Raw genomic sequence first — 26578 nt, 5'->3', positions numbered from 1 at the left:
TTATAAGAAGAATTTCATTTCAATGCTTTTCTAAATAAGAAAGTTGGAACTGCGCATGCGCAAACCTAAATTTTGAAACTAATGTTAGATTTTCCTTTGTTCCAAGCGCCAAAGTATCAAATTTCACTTAAATGCTTCCATAGATGAAAAAAGTTGGCACTGCGCATGGGCAAAATAAAATTTTTAAACTGGCGCTAGATTTTCCTTTATTCCAAGTGCCTAAGTATCACATTTCATTTAAATTCTTCCATAAATACAAAAGTTGGCACTGTGCATGCGCAAAAACAAATTTTGAAACTGGCATTTGATTTTCTTTTATTCCAAGCGCCTATGTATCAAATTTCGTTTAAATTCTTCCATAAATAAAAAAGTTGGCACTGCGCATGCGCAAAACCAAATTTTGAAACTGGCGTTAGAGATTTTCCTTTATTCCAAGTGCCTATGTATCAAATTTAATTCAAATACTTTTATAACAAAAAAAGTTTGCAATTCGGTTTATAAATGGTCGAGATGCGAAAAGGGCACTGTGAATTTTGAATCGATTCGACTCAACTTTTGGCATTGCGTATTATATGGCTAATGTTGAATTTCATGCAATTCAGTTCATAACTAACGGAGATGTAAAAGCGATCGGACATTTCTAAACAAAATTATCGTTCACACGGACAGATAGAGGGACAGACAGGCAAAGGAACAGACAGACGACAGACAACAATACAAAATTATAAATGATCTCTAGGATGGTTAATAAACGGCAAAAGTTGAAAATTATGGAACATGTAAAAAACGGTTTGTTGGTTTTTTTACAATAACTTTTTTAGCAATAAACGCAGAAAAAATTCCTTCCTTGGTGCAAGCCTCGACACCATAACGAACCAAATAGCGAAAAAAGTAGAACAATAGCTCTTAAGATAAAGAACTAGTAGCGTCGCAAAACGAGCGGACGGACGGACAAAGTGGCTACAATAGCGCATTTTTTTTTTATTTTTGTGGAAATGCGCTAAAAACAATTGCTGCGGTCGTCTCCTGGCCGTTCGGGCCCCTATCAGACTAACGCCCGGTTACGGGATATTTACCATCCGTGTCAACGAAATAAATATGCACTTTAGCTTGTAACGGGAGCGCGCTAGGGCGTTTAAATTTCTTGGAATTTGTATATGTGTAAAAGTGTGTAATGCTTCATAGTAATCGCGAGTAAGTTAAATGACGAATACGAGGCGCCACTCCCTTAAGATACACTCAAACCGATGCGGGAATACCGGAGGGGAACACGCGATATATGTGCGTGGTTTTTTTTATTGCAAACTTAGGCGACGGCAAAATAATATTTCCCATTACCATTGCACAAATTAAACTTACAAAAGGTATTCGAACGAAATAAAATGTTTTACGCGTGAATCCAAGCCGCACCGAAGCTGATGAACTTTTATTTCTGAAGAAATTAATTCATTATCAACAAAGACGCACCTTGACATAGGGAAACCTGAAGTCATATAAATCCAGTTCCTCTTTGAGAGGAAGTGTATCTAAAAATTTTAATTTCTGAAACACTAACACCCTCAAAAATTTCGACAATACAATAATTGCATAATGTAAAACAATTTTGAGACGAATAATACACATTTTAAATATGCAGTTATCTACTTAGTCGTCAAAATCAAAGTGTTAACATGGTTTTCACGCTCAACAAAAGTAAGGTGGGGGTTGTGAAAAGTGACTAAACATAGTAGGGTATACAGACGTATGTAAAAGTAAACAAAATACTAATTTTATTTAATTTAAATCACGTCATTACTTTGAGGAACAAGTTTATGCGCAAAGTAAGGATTGGGGCCAACAAAACTTAATATCACAGGTAGTAATACAACGCCATGGAACATACCAAATGCGACCACCAACGCAAATATCTGCAAATATAACTATTCACTTGCGTCAAAATCGAGTGTTATCGACAAACCTTAAAAAATACTTGAAAGATGTACGATTGCGATAACGCCAACATAGAGAGACCAATAAACGTTGATAACCCGCCGTACAAGACGGCAGCACCGATTGAGACAACTGTTCTGAGGGAGCGCTCTTGTGGAGTTCCTTCTTGAATGGTAAGGAAGGTATGGCCAATATGGGTTGCGTAATCAACACATAATCCGATGGCCAACTCTAATGCGATACACGAAACCGTATCCAATGTAATCCCCCAGCGTTGCATAAATCCGCATACGTTAACCATAGTCACGAGGACGCATATAAAAATCCAAAAGCACATTTGCAAATTCGCAACTAGAAGAATCGTGCACACCATTACGCACAACAGCGCGAGTTGTAAGTTTCTCATTACCTCCACGTCTATTAGCTGCAAATGAATCTTAAGTACTTGGGTACTGTCGGTTGCCTACCTCATCAGTAACCCATGTTGAGAATATTTTCGACCAAACTGTTGCGAAACGATCGCCCGAAGTGAAATTGTTATTCTTCGCAATTGCTATTGTTTCGTGCATTGCTGGTAAATACTGTTTCGGTCCGTCAAAGTGTCGCAATCGAAAATTGATACTGGACATCTAGAAACAAGTCAACTACTCTTTCGAGCGTGGCAGTCGGACTTACAGTAATGTCACTAGCGGGCGTACCGCATTCGGGATCGTGCGTAAACCTAAAGTTCGCCTGGAACCTTGCGCCGTTTGGGCTGAACAGAAATTTGGATAAATATAAGTTGAACTCGTCTGCACCGAGAGCTTCTTCAAGCATGTCTGCAATAAGTCTATTAATTTAAGATTAATCCAAGTGAATGGTACCTTTTTTGAAATTCATCTTGACATAGTCTCTAAACGGATCCACCCACGAGTGGATATTTTCAACGATTTCGGGACTCTCCTCCAATTGTCGAACTATGTTTTTGATGTTACGAATTTCACTGGTGTAGTTCAAGGAGCCAAAGTAAACTCCCGCTTCGTGCCCTACTGTCGGATAGTGCTCGGCCTTTTTCTTCAGATAGGCAGTCAAGTGACTCGATTGTGGAAGAAACCACTCGGGGTCGAACCGTTGCTCTAATCTTATAGCACTCTCGATACTGAAGCCCAGGCATATTACTGTTATTAGCATGACGAGAATCTATAAATTGTGGAATTAGTGTTGAAATTACTTTAGTGTTTGTACCTTTCCGGGCAGCGTAAATATGATTTTTGAGTATATGAATTTGAATACGCTCTTTGATATTTGACGTTGGCTACACTGATTTTTGGTGTGATCTTTGTGAGTGTAACAGAATAACGCCCCGTTACGGTTGGCGTATATTCGCTTTTGATCCAAGGTAAAGCAGGCAATGAAGAATGTGACCACAAACACGAATGTCATCAGGATGCCAGCTGCTGCAAACAGACAGTACGACTGTAAACTCGGTAAAATCTGCGAAGAGGAACTGTTAAGGAGCTGTTACTAGCAGAAGTGTTACTAACGGTAGATGAACCGATTAAAAATGCCATCACATCTGTAACTGTTGTCACTGTTATCGACACACCCGCATGCTTTAACATGTAACCGATTCGTTGCTCCAATGAGAGTTTCGTTTCAGATGCCAACTCCTCCCAGCAGGCTGTTATCACAAACATATCGTCCACCCCTGGGTGAAAAGTAAATGTTAGGCAAAAGTCGAGGACCTTGTTATCATACCCAAGCCCATTAAAAGAAACGGCAAAGAGGTATGAACAGGGCCATATGAGATCCCTACAAGTGAGCATAAACCACAAGCCACAATGCAAGCCATTCCAACTGATAATAAACCCATATACCCCAAAACAATCTGGAAAGGCATATACGATTACTGAAGTCACGTGAAATGATCTTACTCTGGCTTCCACGCAATTAAATTTCGATATCACAAACTGTACATAAAAAATCATGATGGCTACTCCCACCACCAAAATATCCATATCTTGAAACATGGACTCGGCCGTCAGATCCCCAAAGCTTCTCGCGGCCGAATAATAAATTCCGAGCTCGGTGCCATTTTTCGAAATGTTTGCAAGTAGCGCATTAAAGCCGTTCTCCCATTCTAGCGCGTCCAAGGAAGCCTAAAGTAGCAACCGCTAGAATTAAAGAAACAGTCTCATGTTGGAGATTTACCCAATCGGCTGTACCTGCCATATTTCCAACTTGATCCATGTCGACGGACGAAAAGTTTACATACACCATATAAAAGGTGTGCAAACTACTAGCGCTAATAACGTGCCCGCTTTCGTTACGCACAATCCCTCCGAGCAAATCTTCGTAGTTCTTTAAATTTCCTAAAATTGGACTGAAGATGAACGCTTGATAAGGGGTGTTCGTCCGCGAACTCACTCTATTTTAAACTCGTCAATTTTATCTACAATATCCTGTTTGGTTAATTGGGCCAGTTGGCCTTCGTCAAAATCCCAAAGTTGAAGAAGATTCCTTTCGAAACATACCTTGTCGAAGCTCTGCAGCATTCTGCAGTAAGCCGAAGAACCCAGCAGAACGCTTGGATCGTAGATTTCGATGGTGCCATCCTGTGATTTCGATTTGTATAGAAAGTCTAAGCTGGAGTCGACTTCTGGAATCCTGTAAGTAGTTCGATTATGCCAAGTACAATTTATGGAGGTAATTACTTGAAGCAGACGTCTTCCCATGTCACCCTCGTCGAGGTAACGATTTTTTTTATCTGCCGATCAATGTTTAGCATCTGCAATTTAGTGTAAAAAATTGAAGAATGTTGTTGTGTAGGTACCTCTCTCAGCGCGCCTGGGGTTAAAATGTCCGGCGCCTCGAAGAGGACGCTCTCCATCCGAAACCCATTTTGAAATTTACTCATTAACCAATTGGTATCGTGGTAAAAGGTCGACTGTGCCGGCACCCACAATTTGAGTGGATTTTTCTCCTGATGAAATCGAAAGAATCCAAAGGCAGACAGCGCAACTACCAGCCAACAAATTCCGATTGTGGTCCATGGTCTTGACGCGATTTTGAATCCTAAACTGAGATAAATGGTTCTACTAATTAAAATCGATGATGATGGTAACTTACTTGTAAAATAAATGTTCAGTGCAGGTCACTATTTTGTATGTGAACTTATCGTACCACTTTACATTTTCTGGGACCTTTTCAGTCATGGTTGATTTGTTTTGCTTCCATGTTGATCCTGTAATTTATATATAATTATATATAATTTGTTATAGATATAATATTTAAAGTTGATTACGTACTAAGAGAACACTTTCTAGCATCGTTAACACTTCTAAGAAATTTATTTAGGTTCAAAAATGGATAATGATAACAGTATTATTACGACCGTCAAAGTGATAGCATAGAAGAAAAAGTATGGGTGCAATGAACTATTTCATTATGTTCAATTTCGAAAACGTTGTAGACTGTTTTTGGAAATAACGCAACTATGGTTTCAATGTGGGTAGAGAAAGGTATATGTATAATAGCAGTGGACCAAGCACTAAACCCTAAGTTACATCATATTAATTCGCGTGGTTTAGGTTTTCTATGTTGCAGTCTGTGAGATAAATAGATGAAAAGCAGTTAAAGTAGCAGATCAATTTGAATTTATTACTCGACAATCGTGTCTGCGCAGTCAGTAAGATAAATAGAATTTATATTCAAATATTTGTATGATGTGTTGCCTATACCCATGGAGTAAAGTGATAAAAAAATAGTTGAACGAAGTAAGCAAACACCGGAAAAAAGTGGTAGATAGGGAAGCACATTTGGCGGCAGTGAACTCCACCTTGTTTTTAGAATTCAATGTTTGGCGGTAAACATTGGCGCGCATCTGGCAACAGCGCCAGCCAAATCGCTTCATTTCAAAGCCGCAATTTACACGTAAATAAAAATAAAACAGTTTTTTCTCAACTTGTTATCGCCCTTATCTTTCCACAAGGACAATAAATAGAAGCCATAAACATGTCTACACTTAGTCATCTTAGGTCTACTCGCACCTTACCATTTGCCGATAACTATTGCAAAAATGAACACTGCAAAAATTATACTGGAGGAAGACGAGTTTGGTTTATTCACTGACAAAACAAGCGGAAAGTCGACACCCGTCCGAAGGTTTACGTGGAGAAATAAAAATCGTGTGACCGTCCAAGTGATTACCTACGGAGCGACTATTACATCAATTAAAGTTCCCGACAAAAATGGGGCGATCGACGACATTGTCATGGGATTCGACGATATGAAAGGTAAATTATTCACGCCGGAGATTAGATCCGAGAGAAATCGATCAATTTGGTGCGTTACGTGAACCAATCGCGACAATACACAAGCTTTCTTTTGTTTTTACAATGTTGCCAAGTTGGCTTTAATTTTCACGCACCTTATATATTCCTTATTTTTTTGTTGTATTATGTAATGCAGGTATTGTAGAGAGGAAGCACTAAATCTGTCCGCAAATTATAGGCTATCGATCCTTTTTATCTTGCATTATCATAATGAACTATAGGCAACTGTCCTTACACTATTCTTACCTTTCTGCAACCTTTCTTGCATAGGTGATAGAGACAAGATATTTACTTGAAAAATGTTAGACATACAGGACGTAACAGGTAAATATTCCCAAGAAATTTCGTGATGCGAGTCATGGAGTGGTCCTAAACCAATATATTTTCATATAAACCATGGGTTTAAACTGTTTCAGTGGGAGGGGGGGGGCTACCCCTCCCAGCAGTCCTATGGTTGTGCTTTTAATGGAACTAAGAGAAAATTGTAGTAAATTTGTTGGGGTAGTAAAGAATTCTACGTAGATACCTATGTAAATAATTAATTATTAAGCTATTTATAGCATAATCCCCCACAAAAATGATATTAAGATTAACATGAGATTATAATAAATTTAAAATTCTATAAATAAATTCTCTATTCTAATTGGCGGAGCGTACTATAATTATCCATTGTTTGTTACTACTACAGCTAAATCATTTCTTTAGAATGTTTGAAAACAATTATTGTCTTTTGTATCAGGAATAGGGGCGCATCTAGGATGGGGAGGCAGGGAACGTGTCTTGGGTGCCGTTCAACAAGGGGCGCTAAAATCGCCAATTATTAAATTTAAAAATGAAAATAATCCGCAATAAACGACATGATATATTAAACAATCCCATGGAATAAGTGGTGGGCGCAAGGGGTGCCGATGAACAATGCACTTGTTTGTTCTAATACGACACGTTTGTCTTGTCTGCTTATTATAACTATTGAGATTTCAATTATTCTAGACTTTTCTCCCATTTTCTCGAGTGCTTTCGAATGTGCTCGAACGTTCTAGAACAAAACACACCATATTTTCCGGAAATATTACGCCACATCTGCCTTCGATTTTTATCTCTGATGACTAATTTTATGGCGCCTCGATGTCTATCGGGGTTTCTGGAATATTCGCTATAATACATTGGTTTCTAGAGTATTACACATTAATTATTCAGGTCATGGTATTTGTAACAACATTTGCGGTTCAATTGAACTGCCAGAATTTGAAATTTTAAATGGTTAAAATTAAAAAATTCTTCAATTCTTTAGTTCAACTTCTTATCTAGGTTTTTGGGTTGCTCCTTCCGATACGACCAAATCCAAACTTGGTTTGTGAAAACTTGATTACCTAATACTTACATTTATCGGACGATATAGAAAAAAAATATTCGAGTACTTATTGTATACGTAATATATTATATTCTTTGCAATTATTGTCAACTGCATATCCATCTGTACGTTTAATTATATTATCTATTCTATCTATTATGATTGTCGTTCAACTTTTACCAAATTAAGCATCTTAACACTCCCTAACATCTATATACTTGAAGCTGTGTCTTTTGCAAAAAAAAATGAGGGTAGTAATATATACCAATCCGACTTACATGACTATAATACACGCTCCAAGAACAATATACGCACCGAGTTATGTAGACTGTCCAAATCTCAACATGGAGCCTTATATCAGTCTCAATTTTTATTTAATTGCCTCCCCACGAAATTTAAAAATTTAGATTCTTCAACTTTTAAGACCAATGTTAAAAACTTTCTTCTAGTCAATCCTTTCTATTCCCATCAAGAATTCGTGAACAGTTGTAAATCTGTGAATTAGGTATTGACATTGTTCGTAATTTAGTTTAGTTTAGTGTAATGCTCATGTTTGTACTTTTAATAACCGTATTTTTGTTTTATCTGTTTACATGTAATTTTGACGAGTGTAAGTGTAACCACGCAGAAACACAAATATATATTATTATTATTATTATTATTATATGGTCGGTGTTTCTTGTGAGAACTCAGGTCTAGCCTGGTTAACTAATCGCACGGATTAAAATCAAGTACGATTAGTATCTGTGTCTGTGTCTGGTGAAGTTATGTAGGGTCCTTTAAAAAAAATAAAAAATAATAAAAATCACACACGTACATTGGACATCTAGGGATAGTATGTAATTCGTACTTACCAACATACCTATTGATGGGCACAATAGCCAACGCTATCAGGAAAGAGGAAAACAAAACAAAAAAAAATCATTATAATAATTCCTGTAATTTTATTAAATGGAGTTTATTGTGTAAGTGTTTCTTTAGCTTTGCGTTTGGGTTGAATACGAGTGGGTTGTGATAACGTGGTGTGTTTCTGTGAAGAAGGAGTTTTGTGTTTTTTAATTGTATTTATGGTGTTTCTTTGTTCCTGAGGTCGTTTTTGTGAGGTTGCTTGGGTTTTTGGTGGAGATATTGCAGTATTTTGTGAGCCTGTGGTGCTGTTAAGGTTTTTGCGTTTCGGTTGTATACGAGTGGGTTGTTTCTGAGAAGAAGGAGTATTGTGTTTTTTAACTGTGCTAGGGCGTGTAACTTTATTGGGTGGACATGTCTTTGTAGTGCATGTTGCGTTACTTGTGTTTATGATGTTTCTTTGTTCTTGAGGTTGTATTTGTGAAGTTGCTTGGGTTTTTGGTGGAGATATTTTAGTATGTTGTGAGCCTGTAGTTCTGTATAGGTTTTTGCGTTTGGGTTGAATAAGAGTGGGTTGTGATAACGTGGTGTGCTTCGGTGAAGAAGGAGTTATGTGTTTTTTAATTGTGCTAGGGCGTGTAACTTTATTGGGTGGACCTGTCTTTGTAGTGCATGTTGCGTTACTTCTATTTATGATGTTTCTTTGTTCTTGAGGTTGTGTTTGTGAAGTTGCTTGGGTTTTTGGTGGAGATATTTTAGTATGTTGTGAGCCTGTAGTTCTGTTAAGGTTTTTGCGTTGCGGTTGAATACGAGTGGGTTGTGAAAATGTGGTGTGTTTCTGTGAAGAAGGAGTTATGTGTTTTTTAACTGTGCTAGGACTATTCTTATTATTATTATTATTATTATTATTATTATCTAAGTACGCTGATAAGCTTCATTTATTATACTGAAGTAGTTTATCGTGAAGGTAATTTTTACAATCTTTACCTTAGTGTACTTACCTGAGTTTTATTATAAACGTTATAATGTAAATAATACGAATGCTCAGATTGCGTACAACTTTTAAAATCTTCTTTTGTATATTTTGTCCCTACTACATCCTGTATAAAAAATTCAGCACCGCGTCGTTATGTGGTGAAATTTGAATCAATTCACTAAATCAAAGAAGTTTTTTTTTTTTCGAAAATATGCTCGGACACTTCGATTAGTATTTTAAACTGCCCTTTTCTTTATGTAATAAAATTTTATACAGGGTGTTCCAAATTTTTTCTTTATGTAATAAAATTTTATACAGGGTGTTCCAAATTTGAGATGTTACGTCAAACGGCAACCCTAACTTTTTTATGACTATTACACCATTGACTATAATACCCTCCAGTCAATGCTATTACTCTTGAAGAGCATATGTAGTGTGCCAAATTTCATATTTTTATTTCGGGAATGATATCTAGTTCCGCACTACTTCGGTAAAATAATTTTTGAAGGGTACCGGTTCCGGTTCTGCGACTTCAATAATTTTTGAAAATTATTATCTTACACGTTCGTTTCACTTCTGTCAATTGCCTGTGTTTTTCTACTTTTCTTTTCTTCAGCAATAGTTTCAACGATTGCTTTCTTCACACATATTCTTCTCCCTCTTACTATCTTTATTTTCGGTATTAGCGATATTTTATATCAGTATGGCAAAGTAGGTATGCATTGAGACATCGACTTTTTACAACACGCGCGTTAGTAAAGTGGGGTAAAAAATGACCCCCCACTTTTTTGACTGAAATACGCGTTTTCAAGCACCAGGAATTCGAATCAAACAAAATCTATATCATGACCCGAATTTTAAAACCAAAAATATAAAACTCATTTTTCTCTCACAAAGCGGTGCGTGTTTCCTTACTAGAGAGAAAGAACCCAAAAATACCGATTCTTTGGCACTAATAATAACAGTACCGGTATCGGTTCCGGTTATCATAACTTAGTATATAACTTGACTAACGGTTTCAAGTGAGGGACTTAAATCGCTTTCGGTACCGGTTCTTTTCGGCTCCGGGCTAATACCTGTCTAGGTAATTTATAGATTATTGTTCTCACTTCTGTCGGACCTCACGTGGTGCCCTGAAAAAAAACAGTGTGGAGGGGTCCCTCACGAGTTAGTTCTGGGAGAGGGAGAGGGAGAGGGAGAGGGGGAGAGAGAGAGAGAGAGAGAGAGAGAGAGAGAGAGAGAGAGAATGAAAAAACCCACTTTGTGCCAGATTGGAAACCGTAAGTCCGCAGGATGGACACGATCGTGGAGATGTGGGCGCGTATCTTCACTATACAAACAAGAGGGATGCCGACTGCTGACTTGCAGCATTCGAGTGTCCCATATAGGATGAGCCGAGGTGGCATTTGGCCGGTGAATTGATCAAACACCGGAGAACATTGTGCCTCTGATGCTAAAAAGTGAGAAGATGTAAGCAGTAAAAACGTTTATATGCGTGAGGAAGAAGTATATCCCAATTTTTTGAAGTGGTCTCTAAGTAAACAATGTTAACAAAAGCTATTTTTTCATAGGATACCTCAACCCGCTAAATCCATATTTTGGAGCTACCGTCGGTCGAGTAGCCAATCGTATTGGCAACGCCACGATCAGAATAGATGGGGTTCAGTACCGTGTCACCGCGAATTTAGGAAATCACACCCTGCACGGAGGCCTGAGAGGATTTGATAAGGTAATCTCATTGTGCAAAGTAGCAATCTGACTATTTCATCGAAGGTGAACTGGGATTATTACGTCAATGGTACGAAAGTGATTATGAGTTACACCTCCCCTGATGGAGAGGAGGGGTTTCCAGGAGATGTCTTAGTTAATATCACGTTTCACTTGAACGATCAAAACGAATTTTTGGTAAATTTCAAAGCAACTTCTACCAAGCCGACGTACGTAAATTTGACGAACCACTCATATTTTAATTTGGCCGGTCACGAAATGGGCGCGACAGAGGTGTACAGGCACCTTATAACCATTAACGCCAATGAAACGACTGAGGTTGATGAAAATTCCATTCCAAGTGGTAAGTTCGTGATATTTGCAAATGCACTTCTTATACCTTCTTTAGGTAGATTGTTGTCGGTAGTCGACACTCCGCTGGATTTACAAATTCCGAAAGTGTTAGGCGACGTTATACACACTATTCCAAATTACGATGGGTATGATCACAATTTTTGCATCAATAAAGGGACCGATCAGGGTATTGCTTTTATTGCAAGGTAGGTAAATGTTTTTTTTAATCAATCTACACTGTTACTCTTGTGGTCTTTGAAAGAACAAAAACATCAAGACTAATTCATAAAATTAATTCAACCTACATCAATTTCGTTAATGGGGCGCAATTCTTGTGGTGTGAAAGTGAAAAACTGATCAATTACTGAACCAAAAAGTTGAATGTTGAATCTAAACGTATACAGTGTGTTGTTAGTAAGTATCTATTTTGCGGGTAACATTAACCGATATATTTTGAATTTATTCTGAGCACCTAAACCCTGAGAGGAACAAGTTTTGGTACTGACGTATAAACGAAAACCTTCTCCAGAGTCACCTCTAAAAAAGCATTATGCGGGTCACTCTGTAATGGGCGCAAGCCTGTTGAGGACCCAGACCAAAAGAGGGATAATAAATTATAACTGTTTTATTTTAGAGCTTTACACCCGCCGAGTGGAAGAGTATTAGAAGTATATAGCAATCAGCCTGGTGTTCAATTTTACACGTCCAACTCCATTCCAGGTGATCCTAAAGACGATAAAGGGGTACGTACCTATACCTAATTAACTTATTTTGTCTCCAAAAGAAATCAGTAACTTCTCAGCGAAATACTGATTTATGTATAAGTAGGTTCCTATGGGAATAATTTGGATCAGTTTATTTAAGCTTTTTTGTTTCAACCTTTCTACTTCCAAAACATTTTTGAAAAAATGGAAAAGCTTAAATGATTGATATGCTTTTTTCATTTTTACCTCCCTATAATATTCAAAATTTTTGGATAACCGCTGTACCAGAATTTACAATGCCCTCACACACGTAAGAAATACAAAAAAGTCTCTTTTAAAGATTCTTGAAACGTTTAATAAAATTTGTTGCAGGATCAAAGTAAACGGCTGATAGGTAAAGGAGAATGCGTTTACCACAAACATGGCGCCTTTTGTTTTGAAACGCAGAATTGGCCTGACGCCATCAATCATGTACGCTAATACATCACTTTCAAAAGCCTAAATAACAGTAGATTTTCAGAAAAACTTCCCAAAAGCTTCACTGTACCCTGGAGAAACGTATGATCATACCTGCATTTACAAATTCTGGATTAAACCATGATGTAGGTAAAACACACTATTATCATTGAATAAGTAATTTAAAGTTAATTATTCAACGCTATTTTGTATAAATTTAAAAAAATATTTATTTTATTTTGATCATTGAAACAAAAGTTTTATTTAGAATAATATATTCACAATTTTAGAGCTAACACTACCTACTACTTCTTTTTTTATTATTCTGCTTTTTGCCCATAGAGGGCAAAATTAATAACAAAAAGGATTTCCCGGTGGATGTAAAATTTGTGGATTTTTGATAGCAAGTGTAACCCGATTTAATTAACAACTTTAATTTTCGAACTACACGCGGATTGTGCTGTTAGTAAACACCCGAATTAATGCCAAAGATCACCCCCCCTTAATCTTACCATTGCAAATATATATCTTACTTAATTAATCACCCCCTACAAAATGGCGAACTGTTAACTCGAACGACCATCATTAATCGTTACTTTAATTCGTTGCTTAATTACCGTCCTATTGTACCCAAATAGGCCATAATTAAGGTGACTATGAAAATAAAATAGTGGTAGCTCCATTTGAAAAAGAATAGTTATCGCACAGTTTGGAAATTTTACCATTTCATTGTAAACACCCTGTATTACTAAATCCAACTTTCTCATTATCAACGTGTTACTCGGATTAACATTATTGATCAAATGTATTTTTTAACTTTAAAATCAATGTGGCTACGATTTATCAAAGTGACGTTTGCTTATGAGGAATTATTCGGAAAAAAATTAATAAAATGGCAACGTTGACAAGAATACAAAAAGTGAATAGGTTTCCATGTAGAGGTTAACAAATGACATTGAAACAAGTAAAAATATACAGGATGTTCTATTTAAAAAAATTAGTTATAACACTATACAAATGGAACACCCTGTACATGATCTGAATTTCCCATAACTAGTCGCCGAGATTTCTGAAACCCATTAATAAAGCAATGCTTATATTTCTGCTAAAAAATATCTTGTTCAATTTTAGATTGAAACCCTTCAAATTTTCAAATTTTTTTTCAAATCCTCCGATTTTTTCGAAATTCAAACCTTTCAATTTCATAAAATTCACTTGGACTAAAATTTTTTTAATCTTTTTTTTGTAGAATCCTTCCGTTTTTCGGATATTACAAATTCTTCCATATTTTCAGTCTCCTCTTCAGTTTTCCGGATTCTTCCCATTTTTCATTTTCATTCGCGCTTCCCACCTCGTGTTCTTTACGATTTCTAAACGCCATCCTCACCTCACCTTTTACAGGCGCTGCTCTTACATCTTCTTCAGCGCTCATCGCCAATTTTTTCAGTTTCTTCGGCTACCCGAAACCGGACTCTTTTTATTCTTTAATTTTTAATAAAATCTTTAGATTTTCGCGTATCTTCAAATTCTTCCAATTCCTTTAAGATCTTCACATTCTTATAACTAGGTATACACGGTGTTCATTTTTCGAGTGCCACTATGGGAATCTCGTTTACCTGAAGATATAGAGAGTTGGTTAAATGGGGGCAAAGCTGCGAATTTTCGTGCAGAATAATAATCTGAAAAGAAATTAAGAATATCTTTAGTTTTGAAAATATCGCAAAAAAACATCATTCAGACACTTTTTAATTTTTCGGGAAGAGTGCTTTGGAAAAACAAAACGTTCTTTTATCGTGAACAAAAGTTTGACAGTTTGATCCATCTGTCTGGTTGGAGCGTTGGCAGGGAACTAGTTGTGTTGAGATTTTCATCTGAATAGAATTGAACCTTCGTTTTGCAAGAAAATTATAATTCAAATTAGAACAAAATACTTGAGAATAAATAATATTTTCGCAATAATTCTAGCACAAACGTAAATTACACTACTTGAAATAAGTCAACCTTTTGTTCACAACAAAAGAACGTTTTGTTTTTCCAAAGCACTCTTCGCAGAAAATGAAAATTGCAATTTTAGGAAAAATGTGCTACTGAACCCATACCATGTGTGATATAACGTTGTAAAGAGAAAAAAAGACGTAATCTCAAAATGTCAAAATCCAAAAAGACGCCCAGAAGAAAAATTAAAGTTGCCACGTGTTTCTCCGTCATCTTAAAAGTTATTGAAAATGAGATGCCATATTCGAAATCTCCATTAAAAAGTGTCTGAATAATGTGTTAATTAGAAATGCCTAGAACGATTAGTTTACTATGAAAAAATGAAAAACGAAAATCAGAAATTTTCTTTTTTTTTGCAATATTTTCAAAACTATTGAAGATATTTTAAATTTCTTTTCAGATTATTATTCAACACGAAAATTCGCAACTTTGCCATCATTTAACCAAATGTCTATCTCTTAAGATATGCGAGATCCCCATAGTGGCACTCGAAAAATGGACACCGTGTATATTAATTGAATTCCTCCATCTCTTCCTCTTCTTCCGTAAAGGCTCATTAAAATTCTTCTAACGTCTTAAAGCGCTTTCGATTCTTCAATTTCTTTGTATTTTTTACATTTTTCCAGATCCTTTGGCACTTCAGGACCCCTCGTGACACTGTACAATTGATTTAAATTGTAGCACATTTTTTTAAAACCCTGGCAGTTTCGTGATTCTTCCCACTTCTTCTAATTCTTTGATTTTTGTTAACTTTTTGAATTGATACCAAAATCGAGGAAAGAGTCCTTAGCGATGAACCTTTTGAGGCAGAACGTATCGAAGGAGGGAGGGGGAGGGATCTGAGGGGTATGGAACACCCTCCACGTAAAAAGAACAAATTTTCCTGGAATTGTCAGACCTTCGAGTTTATTGGGGAGGGTATGGATACCCCCCACACCTCCCGGTTTCGGGGGGTATGGAACACCCTCCCGGGACAAGAAACACATTTGCCTGGAACTGTCTTAAGACCTTCGTACTGGGGGGGGGGGTATTCCATAATCCCCCCCCTCCTCACGGAACCTCCGGTTTAGTATTGCTGATCATAACACCATGATTTTTGGAAAGAATCGAGGAAAGAGTCGTTTTGAAGCAGAACGTATCAACGGGGGTCCAGAAAAAAAGAACAAATTTTCCTGCAACTGCCATAAGACTTTCGTATACAGGGGGGGGAGGGGGTGTATTCCATATTCTCTAGAACCCCGCGTTTAGTTTAATTGCTCATCCTTAACACCATGTACTTTAGAAATACTCGAAGACAGAGTCCTTAGGGCCGGACGTTTTGAGTCAGAACGTATCATCGACCGTACAGTCTGGAGGGATATTGAACACCCTCCAGGAAAAAAGAACAAATGTCCTGCAATTGTCATAACACCGTTGGATACTGGGTGGTATTCCATACCCCCAAACCCCCCAGTTTAGTATTATTCATCCTTAACACCATGATATGTTTGGAAAGCGTCGAGGAAAAAGTGTCGTTTTGAGGCACAAGTCTCACCGGAAAGTCGCTGAATCAACCTCTGGGGAGTGGGTTGGACATTTCCGAAGAAAACTTTGGGTGGAATCATTTATTAGGACACGTTTACAATACGTCAACAATTTTTGACATTTATACGCCAATGCCGCTTTCGATCAAAATATGATGTGTAACAACCGCACTATCATTAAAAAAACGATTTCTCAAGGAGAATATAAGAATATAATTTATAATCGTACTTAAGTAGATACTTATTGATATATTGATTCTAAAACACATAAATTGAACAATAAGGAACACATATTGTAATGTATTTCTAATATGCTTCTTTAACGGTAAAGGTAAAGAAACTATTCTATATAGGTACCATTTTTTTCGCTTATCCTCTCCAAACTTCGCACACGTTACCCTCGTGCCTTAGAACTTGGTACCAGAAGTTTCCCTGAGAAAAATTCGTTACAACTATACTAGTGCCGTTTCATTAGGCCAAGTACTCTGAGATAAAGTAATTGATAGGCGTCGATCCCATATACAAAATCGACATGATTGAATCGATCGTCCAGTATTAAAAATTTGCCTTTCACATTTCCAAGTTCCCGAGATAGCTTAATTACGTCCTTCTCATTCGAAATCCAATCGTTTCTGCTGTAATGCAGGTAGACCGGAGCTGTGACTTTCTTCAGTTTGTATTTGGGAGGAGAAATGGATCCGTATTTAGCGATGTTGCGGAAGAAGCCGTAGTCGTACTTCCTAAAATGTCCTACGCGTCCACACCGTCAGAATACTAACATTAGAAATGGCTTCGATATTACCTGAGTTAACTTCTTGAGCGAAATGTAGCAATTGTTTCGTGGCAGCACCCGCTGGTGTATGTCCCATGATTGTAGGTATTAGCGAGGCGTTCATTTGTTTAGGGTTAAATCCGCATATCGCAAATAGGGCGTTAGTGCAAAGGGGTTGAAGAAATGAGTTGTCTCCGCACAACTTGTCCCCTATTTCTGCAAAAAATGAGTGCTGAGGAAGGAGCTCGTGCACGCCGATGAGGTTCAGGAACGGCTGAATGGTTAACTATAAGTTTCGCTCTAAAGAATTACCAGATTTCTTACCCCCACAAACCAGTTCGCCATTGCAACAATTCGCAGTAAGGGACTCGTCATATGACCCATCCATGCCACAGGTGAAAAACTGAACATGGCTCGAATTTTCCCGTTGTATTCTGGTAACTCCGAACACATTACATAGAAAATAGTTGTTCCCTGAGAGTGGCCTATGTAAAAAATTTGTTCTTGCTTCACCGTATCTATGACATAATCGACCATTGTAGGCACATCGTCAACTGCGATTTCGTGCCAGGAGAAATCCCAAAATTTGCTGGCGTCATTATCTGGATCCAAAGTTATATGTTTGCGGGAGTACCTGGTGCCACGTACATTTGGCATCCAGACATCATATCCTGCGTCAGCCAGTACATATCCTGTTGCAGTCAACACATCAGCCTGACTCAACGACACAAAAATCAACTTACCTAGGCCAGTGTCTTGCTTAAGAACCCAATCCGCTGAAGACGCCAGGATTCCATGCTGTAGATAAACTGCCGGTCGATTTTCGGAGGGGCCACTTTTTCCGAAGGGTATGCGATGCATTTCCAAGACGTACCCGTCTTTGGACACCACCGTGTGCACTTCACACGGATAACCATATTTTCTGATCAGTTCAGGCTGGTTCACCAATAAATTACCAACGCACGTGTTTGCAAATCTTAATACTTACCACTAGTAGCTTCGCATCTTCTGGCACTACGAAGTTCGTCACGAGATCGCCGTACCTCACCTCCTCTTGCCGAGAGAAGGAGACGGTAGCTAATATAATAATAAGTCCTTTAAACAACATGGCTGAGGGAGACATTTGGTTTTAGATCTCTATTTATATGGTTTTCCTATCGTTATCAAGTATCAAATGTTGAATTATTTGATAAAAGGACGTAGGAACAAGTGTTTTCAAGGGATTTGCTTAAATAAACCACTCGAACGAATTGTGGTTGGGTAAACATTTACTTATCCTGAATTCATGTCCTTTAATCCACCAATCCACCATCTTCTGACTGTTGAATTAAAGGTAAGTTTGGATGTAAGGAAAGATAAGCATTAGAGTGGAAGGTAAATGAGAGAGAAGAAGATATAAGAATTCCAAAGAAGATAGCATTTAAAAAAAATCAGTATCATATCACTGGAGATATTTTATTCATGGTATAATCCAGACACTTACGATATCGATAGATAGTAATGTGAAGCAGTTGTAAAAATGCTTTTTTTAAATTAGATCCATTAGTGTTGCCATTGGAATTTCTGAAAGGTTATAGCCTGGAGAGCTGGCAGAAGTAAGAAGAAATCTAGTTCAACGCGCTCCAATGAGTATTGAGACGACGAACCGGGCGAAACTTTGTGTAGGAGTGATACATTCAAAATCCTCCGACACACTATTCTGCAGATACTTGTACTGAAAGCTTTGACATCACCAATAGAATGTGTCGTCCTGACGTTCCACTTGCCTTTTATGAGTACCCTCTTGGCCTCTTCCGACACTTTGTTGTCAAGATATTTGTCTCGTCCAGGCGATTCATTTTGCCTTTGAGTGTACTTTCCTCCGACCGTTTTCGAGATATGCGCTCCTAAAGTTTTGACATCATTATTATTACCCTCTTCCGACAATTCGTTCTGGAGGTATAAGGAAATATATCCGATCTGGATAAGGGATTGAGGAGGAAGACTATGGTTCATAGAAATTAATTCTTTTCGTTGAGACCTTTCATTAGAGTACCAGTAACTTATTCAATGGTACCATGATGGATAAAATTAGCTCCATCCCCCTCTGTATACTCTCATTTCCGGCTAAACGACTGAACCGATTGCAACTAAATTTGGTACACATACTCTTAGACATAAAAGGAGGAGCAGGAGCAAATGGAAAAATACCTCTTCTAAAACACGTTGTTCCCTTATACAGTGCGTTCGCGATAAGAGGGTTACCTCAATATACCTACGTCAAATTTGTCAAATATAATTTTATATGTGACATTACGATCTATCCAATCACATTTTTTTCAAGAGCTGCCCACGTATCATCTCAGGGGATAAAATTTAAAATAAAATTTAACGTATTTGCTGAAAGTGAGATTAAATTTGACACAAATTTGACATGTTCATGCATCTCAATCTTTAGGGGGTGCTAATGTTAGCTCCAAACTGGTCCGAACTAGTCGTAATTTGATGTACAAAAAGTGACTTCTTATGCAGAAAAAGCTCCATTCTGGCCCAAAAATTATGGGTTCTTTCCCAGGAAAAATCAAATTTTAACAGAGATACAAAATTATGTAGGTGTGAATTAACGGATGCTTTACTGACGAACCGCGTTCGATATTTTAATATATTATTGTGGTTTATTGATGTTTTTACTTTACTTAGGTTTGTAGTGCTTCCAGGTAATATCATATCAATTTTGAATTATTTTGTCGAAGTGTTGTATTTGGCATAAATTTAGGTAGGTAAGTGTTTATTGGTCTAATTTTAGTCCAAATCAATTTTATTTCCATTTATCCACGTTATCCTAGTCAAAAGTTTTGGCAATTTAATTTGTAAGTGGGACGAAAAAGCTATTGAACGATTAGGTATCTTAATTATCTCTATATATATATCTATCAATTGGTACAGAGGAGCTACGTAGGTTATTACTACATGGGAAACTGAAATTTGTACACATTTACGGGCGAAAAATCGCAGGCATTTTTTTGCTAGGTACTTAAATATTATTAATATTATAAAAATTCATTCTCGTAAAAGGATATCTACACCTCCTTTACCAATTACCCCCAAACAATGAATTCCATTTATTCTGAACGTTTTTGCAATTATAAAGTCAGATTTCAAAGTAATTTCCAGAAAAATGCCTTTTTAGCGCGTCCACAAAGATTAAAAAAAAAACGCGTCTGTTCGTCCGTCTGGCCGTCCCTTGATTTGTTCGAGACCTGCGACAAGGAAGGAATTTCTGCGTTTATTACTAAAAAAAGTTATAGTAAAAGATCAATTTTTTTCATGTACCTACCATAATTTTACACTTTTGCCGTTTATTGTGCTTAGGTTTATACGCTAAGATGAATCGACAAGATTTTCAAGAGCTATAGAATGCAAAAAGAACTAACTAAAGATCTTGAAAACTGTAGGATTAGTCAAGTCCTCGCAGGGACGGACGGACGGAGAAAGTGGCCATAATAGGGCCTTCCAACTAGAGTTGAAAAATGTACCAAAAATGATCAAGAATTTTCTGATGGCACTTAGTGTTGTATACACATTTTAGTTTACAAACCTATAACAATTAAGTAGTAGTGGCAACACTGCAGATGTAAGGCAGGAGTGTATGAATGTCGTTTTAGCTGTACCATGTGTTTTGTATTAAGTTCTTTTTCTCAATGTTCGTTTTCAATATATAAATGTAATTAACCGAGTTATTGCTTCCTGGCTAATTTCCACATCAAACCTAACACTTAGAATACCAGAAATCCGTTTGATTCGTTTGTTATAAGGGTTACCATAACAACTCCATTAACGGAGGTTTCAGAACTACCCTCAGCTAAATTGTATTTCTCAAAACTAAATGTAAAAACTTTTTTAGACGACACTTTTTTGCCAAAAGATGGTGCCAAAAATTCCATTGGCATTTGGAATATTTAAAAAACTTTTTTTAAAATTTTTATAAGGTTTGTCACAGAACCCCATTGCAGAAAAGTTTTAAAACTATCGAGGGATTGTCCAGAACTCTCCACGAGAAAATGTTTTTGTTAATTTATTTATTGAGAAACTTTCAGAACGGAGGATATTCTGAACTACAATCAGAATTCAAAATTTTCGCCAAAAACTGCCACGATCATTACTTTGGTACTTGGAATACGAAAAAAGGCTCATTATTGTTATCTAATAAATCACATGTTTTAAGCATTTTGGTTGCGTAGAATTAGGCGCCCTTCAGAAGAGATTTTGTCATTGAAAAGTAGACAGAGGGAAAAACAATACATATAAATCCTTATGTCTACTTGGACCAGGAAAGCGCACATTGACCCAATATGCAAAAAGGTCACTGCATGTCTATGGGCTCCATGCAGAAGAGGTTGAACCTTCGACTGGTATATTGGCTTTACTCTGTAGTATATATATAAGGCCAATAATACTGTATGGTAGCCTACCACGTGCAGGGCAACCTACAGATAACATGCTAGAAAAGATTCAGAGACTTTCCCGTCTGGCAGTCACTAGAACCATGAAGACTATGCCAACTTTGGCCATGGAGGCACTTTGGAGATTAGCTTTACACTTAGCTGTGGAAGCAGAGGCCCGGAAGGTTTCCATATGGCTAAAATAAATGATTGGAACGAATGGAAGGATCGAAGCAGCCTTGGCCACGGGCGGACCTGGGAGAAAACCTTCAGGTCCGATCCCCTCCTTGCAAGAAGGGATGTGATCCGGACTTACTAAGACCAAAGAGTTATAAAGTCACTCTCTTTTAGACATATAGGCTATGTATACTTTTTAAAAAAATTTGCTGTGACTAGCACAGATTCCACTCGCACACCTGCGCATGCGCAATTCTGCCCTTTTATGTCTAAGAATTTGAATACCAAATTTGGTTCCAATCGGTTTAGCCGAAAGTGAGAGTACAGACATGATTTTTAGATTTTGTTTGAATCAGATTCCTGGTGCTTAAAAAACTGGTGGGGTCATTTTTTACCCCAATGCAATACTTCCCTTATTGACGTGCGGGTGGTACAAACGGATCAAACCGAGGCCTACGATACTTATCGCCGTTTGCACCAACAAATTTAAGCCGAACTTAGCTTAAGCGTAGCTTAAAATCCATGGCAACCATTGTCTCAATAATCGTTGCCATGGATTTTAAGCTACGCTTAAGCTAAGCTCGGCTTAAATTTGTCGGTGCAAACGGGAATTAATATAATAGGGGATTTACGATAATTCAACCGGTTTAACCGGGTTGGTAGATTTTGCTATGGTTACAATTATTGAGACAATTGTTTCTATGGTGATTTCTACCAACCCGGTTAAACCGGTTGAATTATCGTAAATCCCCATAAGTATCGTAGGCCTCGATCAAACGCATGGAGTAGAGGGCTATAATAGGCAACCAAGTCTACACAATTTTGTTTTAAATGATTTAATCGACGTCTGCTATGGAAACAGTAACTTGATTATCAATGACAAATTAGCAATTAGTCTTTACTTTTATTATTCGCAGCAAATTGTGATTTTTACAGACGATAAGTTTGAAATATTAACACTCTGTAGGAGGGTGGTAACCAGGTAACAGTTTAAGAACTGTGAAAACGGCTCCAGTTTGTCCCGTGTAATGTTGGTTGCCTATAGTAAGTTCAATGCGTGTAATTCGCTTTTTTTAAAAATATACATTGCCCATATGTATACATTTAAGAAAAACTGTCTGTATGCAGTGACAGTTAAGCTTGATCTGGGTGGCAGTGTACTCTTGGCTTGCGAAGGCAGTGGTGGTGGTCTTTGTCGGACTCGAGCTTACTATAGGAATTGCTCCCTCTGTTGTCAGAGCCAATATTACAGACTGAGTGATCTTCTAAAACTGAGTAGCCAGATTAGGAACATCACCCTTGTCCACACGGGGCACTGGATGGTTAACTATCACCTGCACAACACTAGTTTGTAAGAGAGCCCACATAATAAGCTTCCTTCAAGAGGCAGAAGTACAACCTGGTTGGGCTCCCCTTATAAATAGAATAGACAAAAAAAGTAGACACTTCCTTTAAGCCTTTATTAAAAAAAATTTCCTAAATCGAGATTAAGTTACATTTTCATAACGAATTTAAAGCATCAACCTCTGTTGGATGTTTAGACTGAAAATGTGTTTTTAGAGAGACCTTCTGATGAAAGGCCGCACCACAAAACTGGCAGGCATACGGCCTTTCGTTGGTATGTTGACGAGTGTGAGTATTACGCGCATAAAGGCTTGAAAATCCCTTGTTGCAATACTTACAGGGGTACGGTCGTTCACCGGTATGACTGCGTATGTGTTTCTGCAGTACTTGCTTATCGTAAAATAATTTCCCGCAAATTGAACAAGGAACTGTCTTAGCGCCGCCAGCTAGAGCAAAGTGATTTAGTTTCTTGAAAGCAACGGGTACTCTTACCTGCATGCCTTTTTCTGTGAGCAATTAACCCTCCTCTATGCTTGTAAACTTTTGTACAAATTTTACACGAGTAAGTGATACCCCTATGCATTATCATGTGTGATCGAAGAGATTCGGAATTTTTACACGTTTTACCACATACAGTGCAGTTTACTGGGTCTTCTATGTGAATAAGAATGTGTTTATTTAAATTATCACTGCGAATAGTAACACCACAAACATTACAAACGGAGTGTGGTACTGGTTTTTTGACAGGTCTTTTTTTCCTACTTTCTTTAATTTTCTGCCCAGATAATTTTCGCTCCTCCGCCTTCATAATCGCCTTTTGAACATAGGGTTTTTGTAACTCGGGCATTTCATCATCAAACTCGGAATCGATGCAATCAAGTTTGATATACTCATCGGTTGTCTGCTCCAACACATTGGACTCGCATTTAATCACAACTTCATTATTGCGTTCCGGGAGACTACCTCTACGTTTCAGTAGCGTCGCGTTACTCGTGATTATTACATTTCGGAAATCGTAAAGGAGGTGCACGTTGCGAATACATAACTCGCATATTGTTGATGGTAAATCGTCATCGGCGGAAACCTAAAGATAACACGGATGTTAATGGGTACTTTTTCGCAAAAAGATCAATGTACCTTTACTGATGATATAATTCCAATTTTGTACGAGAGCAAAGCGTCTTCAAAGATGCTTGTTAAGTTATCACTCACTTTTAGACATGTTCTACAAATGTTATCCATTCATTCGGTTTAACAGCCAATTTTTGGGAGAATGTGAATTTACCTATTGCATGGGGTTATGTTTTGGTTCACCGAACTTCAAGTTTATTACTCTTCTCTGTTAACTTGAACTCCGCCCGAGAAAGGGAGCAAGGTAAACTATCTGGATACAATTTATTTAAATATTTTCCAGAAAGTTATGGAAAACATTTAGGCAAAATTACCTTTCACAAAAAAAAACGCCTGTTGTGGGAGCAACTTTCTGTACAAGTGTTTGGTGGGTTGCCTATTTTTGCAACAAAAAACTGAAAAGATACATATTTTGGTCGTACCATAATTTGTATTTATAATATACGAAAGGTACCAAAAGGGGTTTGAAGGGTACATTCGCTTTAGAAGGGGTTCACTGAATAGAAAACCTACTTACTCTTAGTCGTGTTGACAGAAGCAGTAGAAAAAAAGGGGGGCACATGTGACATGTAAGATTCCAAAAAAATTGAGGTGGCTTAGCTTGACTTCACCTGATAGAAAACTTCTATTTCATTTCCCATATAAATTGGGGAAATTATAGCGAATTATAAAAGACACCTATTACGAAATTAGTGGGCATTTCGAAAAAACAATAAGGAATTCTGGGGTAATTTTGAGAAAATTTTAGAAAATATAGGTTGTCCATTTTGGAACAAAAATTCTCATTACTTACTAATGTGTGAAAATCGTGGAAATTTAAAGTCTTTGTGGAGGAGGGAAATAGTATATTACGTCATAAGGTTGTAATAGTCAGAGACATGGATGTCTCTGGTAATAGTGCGTATTACAGGTGAGTAGAAAAATAGTACACTATGCGCCTCTAAATTACACGTACGTTCTGACCTCATGTTCAGAAAGGACGTAGACTCTAGGCCCTAGGGGGAGTAATAACAATGTGTTTTAGAATTTTAGAGGAACAAGAGGGAATTATGTGAGACGAAGACGAAGATATTCTCAGAAATTTATGCCGAAATGGAACGAAAGTTTGAGGAAATAAAAGTGACAGAAAATAATTGGTTAAGAAAATACCTATAGGTACGTCATTTAGAAATTGGAATTTATGTTAATTGAAATACATTAAACATTAATTAAAGCAAACATGAATATTATTGAAATGCCAAGACTATCCCAATGTTGCGAATTTAATATGGGGTGAACGACCTATCACCAACATTTTACCATTTCACCCAATGCGCTGAAACAATCTTGTTACTGTATAGATAGGTACTCCTTATATTGGGCCAGTCTTGCATGAACAAATATTGGCCAAAACATGACAGCCCATCATTGGTCCAGTCTTGGTCAGTAGATTACCAATACATTCCCTACATTGAAATAGTTATCAAAATTGAAAAATTATCATAATATGCAATAATGAAGATTGACACATAGCAATCTAGATTGGATCAGTGGCGTACGTAGAAATTTATTTCGGGGGGGGGGGGGGGGGGGGGATTAGACAAGTTCGTGGCACATACAGTCACCCAGTGCGTACTAGAAGGGGGGGGGGGGGGGTAAGAAATAGAAATTGGGTTGCACAGGCGAAAAAATTAGATTAGAACGGTATTTTATTTCTTATTGCTGACAGGCCCCTTTATTGCTTTTGCTTTAATTAGTCAACGAAAACTTTGAATAATAGGTATATTTATGGGCAAAAAACCAATTTCGACAAAAAATTCAAAGGGCTGTAACTTTTGATCTAGTAGTCCGATCTTGGAACTGTTTGGAATTATGGATTCTACAGGCCACATTCTATAAGAAAATATTTTTTTCCGGTCGATCTGAGACAATTTTTTTTCTGGGCAAAAAAAGGCAGTGTATTACCTTCCTTTTTTCCCAAAAATCGACTGCACCAAAATTTCTCGGGAAAAAACTTTTTCTTATTAATTTGGTGCGTAGAATCCAAAACGATTCGTACTTTTTCGATTAGACGTCTCAATCAAAAGTTATGGGCAAAAAAAATTCCTGTTTTTAAAATTTAAAATTCTTATTTTCGTCATTTCGTGAAAGGCAGGACGCAGGTACCTCACCTCAGTAGCAGTACTAAGTACCTGATACCCATTTGTTATTTTGGGCATCAATGTAGCGAATTGCCGATCGATGCCGAATAGCCAAATCGTTGACTGCCAACACTGATCACTCACTGAATAGTGAATACTGAATACTACAGAATATTTAGATTTTGGTGACTTTAGACTTTAACCAAAACCAAAATTGCTCTCTACATATATACCTATATATATTATTGCTTTTATTTTAAAGTGGACGGAGCGGATAGCGGAGTATTACCTAAATACCTAATAGCTATGATGATAACTCAATTCTTCTGGGGGGGGATATATCCCCCCCCCCCCCGTAAATACGCCACTGGATTGGATATGTGGATAGGATTCACGAAGCAATTGTTTTACTTTCCTCACAAGTTACCTAGTTTCAGAGAAAAATACCTTGTCAATATT

General features: G+C 37.4%; 4 protein-coding genes across 5 annotated transcripts; 1 reads left to right on the top strand and 3 right to left on the bottom strand.

The window, feature by feature from the left end:
- Positions 1-1746: 1746 nt before the first annotated feature.
- LOC116168231 (protein patched homolog 3-like) lies at positions 1747-6100 on the bottom strand. 2 transcript variants are annotated; one of them, XM_031483935.1, is made up of 15 exons: positions 5963-6100; positions 5038-5152; positions 4742-4988; positions 4623-4696; positions 4336-4575; positions 4120-4291; positions 3843-4067; positions 3667-3796; positions 3453-3616; positions 3154-3402; positions 2793-3108; positions 2605-2747; positions 2397-2558; positions 1958-2353; positions 1747-1907 (listed from the first exon to the last, which is right to left on the bottom strand). In XM_031483935.1, exons 2-15 carry the CDS (start codon positions 5121-5123, stop codon positions 1779-1781), a joined length of 2733 nt encoding a protein of 910 aa, XP_031339795.1. In that variant the 5' UTR covers positions 5124-5152; positions 5963-6100; the 3' UTR covers positions 1747-1778. The 2 variants fall into 2 exon arrangements, with proteins under 2 accessions (XP_031339795.1, XP_031339796.1); XM_031483936.1 differs by lacking the exon at positions 5963-6100 and having other exon boundaries at positions 4742-4983; positions 5038-5099.
- On the top strand, positions 5338-12924 carry LOC116168232 (aldose 1-epimerase). The gene is made up of 7 exons (XM_031483937.1): positions 5338-6203; positions 10987-11144; positions 11189-11486; positions 11532-11682; positions 12111-12219; positions 12553-12651; positions 12701-12924. Exons 1-7 carry the CDS (start codon positions 5987-5989, stop codon positions 12779-12781), a joined length of 1113 nt encoding a protein of 370 aa, XP_031339797.1. The 5' UTR covers positions 5338-5986; the 3' UTR covers positions 12782-12924.
- A 3425-nt stretch (positions 12925-16349) lies between these two features.
- Positions 16350-18146, bottom strand: LOC116169760 (lipase 3-like). Its single transcript, XM_031485925.1, has 5 exons — positions 17915-18146; positions 17670-17862; positions 17251-17618; positions 16957-17200; positions 16350-16904 (listed from the first exon to the last, which is right to left on the bottom strand). Exons 1-5 carry the CDS (start codon positions 18047-18049, stop codon positions 16612-16614), a joined length of 1233 nt encoding a protein of 410 aa, XP_031341785.1. The 5' UTR covers positions 18050-18146; the 3' UTR covers positions 16350-16611.
- Positions 18147-22970: 4824 nt separating this feature from the next.
- LOC116169808 (zinc finger protein 69 homolog) lies at positions 22971-24360 on the bottom strand. Its single transcript, XM_031485985.1, has 4 exons — positions 24314-24360; positions 24006-24252; positions 23361-23952; positions 22971-23314 (listed from the first exon to the last, which is right to left on the bottom strand). The coding sequence occupies exons 2-4, from the start codon at positions 24108-24110 to the stop codon at positions 23025-23027; spliced, it is 987 nt and encodes a 328-aa protein (XP_031341845.1). The 5' UTR covers positions 24111-24252; positions 24314-24360; the 3' UTR covers positions 22971-23024.
- Positions 24361-26578: the final 2218 nt, after the last annotated feature.

Source organism: Photinus pyralis, unplaced genomic scaffold, assembly GCF_008802855.1.
Source record: "Photinus pyralis isolate 1611_PpyrPB1 unplaced genomic scaffold, Ppyr1.3 Ppyr1.4_LG4, whole genome shotgun sequence".
Taxonomy (NCBI): Eukaryota; Metazoa; Arthropoda; class Insecta; order Coleoptera; family Lampyridae; genus Photinus; species Photinus pyralis.
This window is presented reverse-complemented; position numbering and strand designations above follow the sequence as displayed.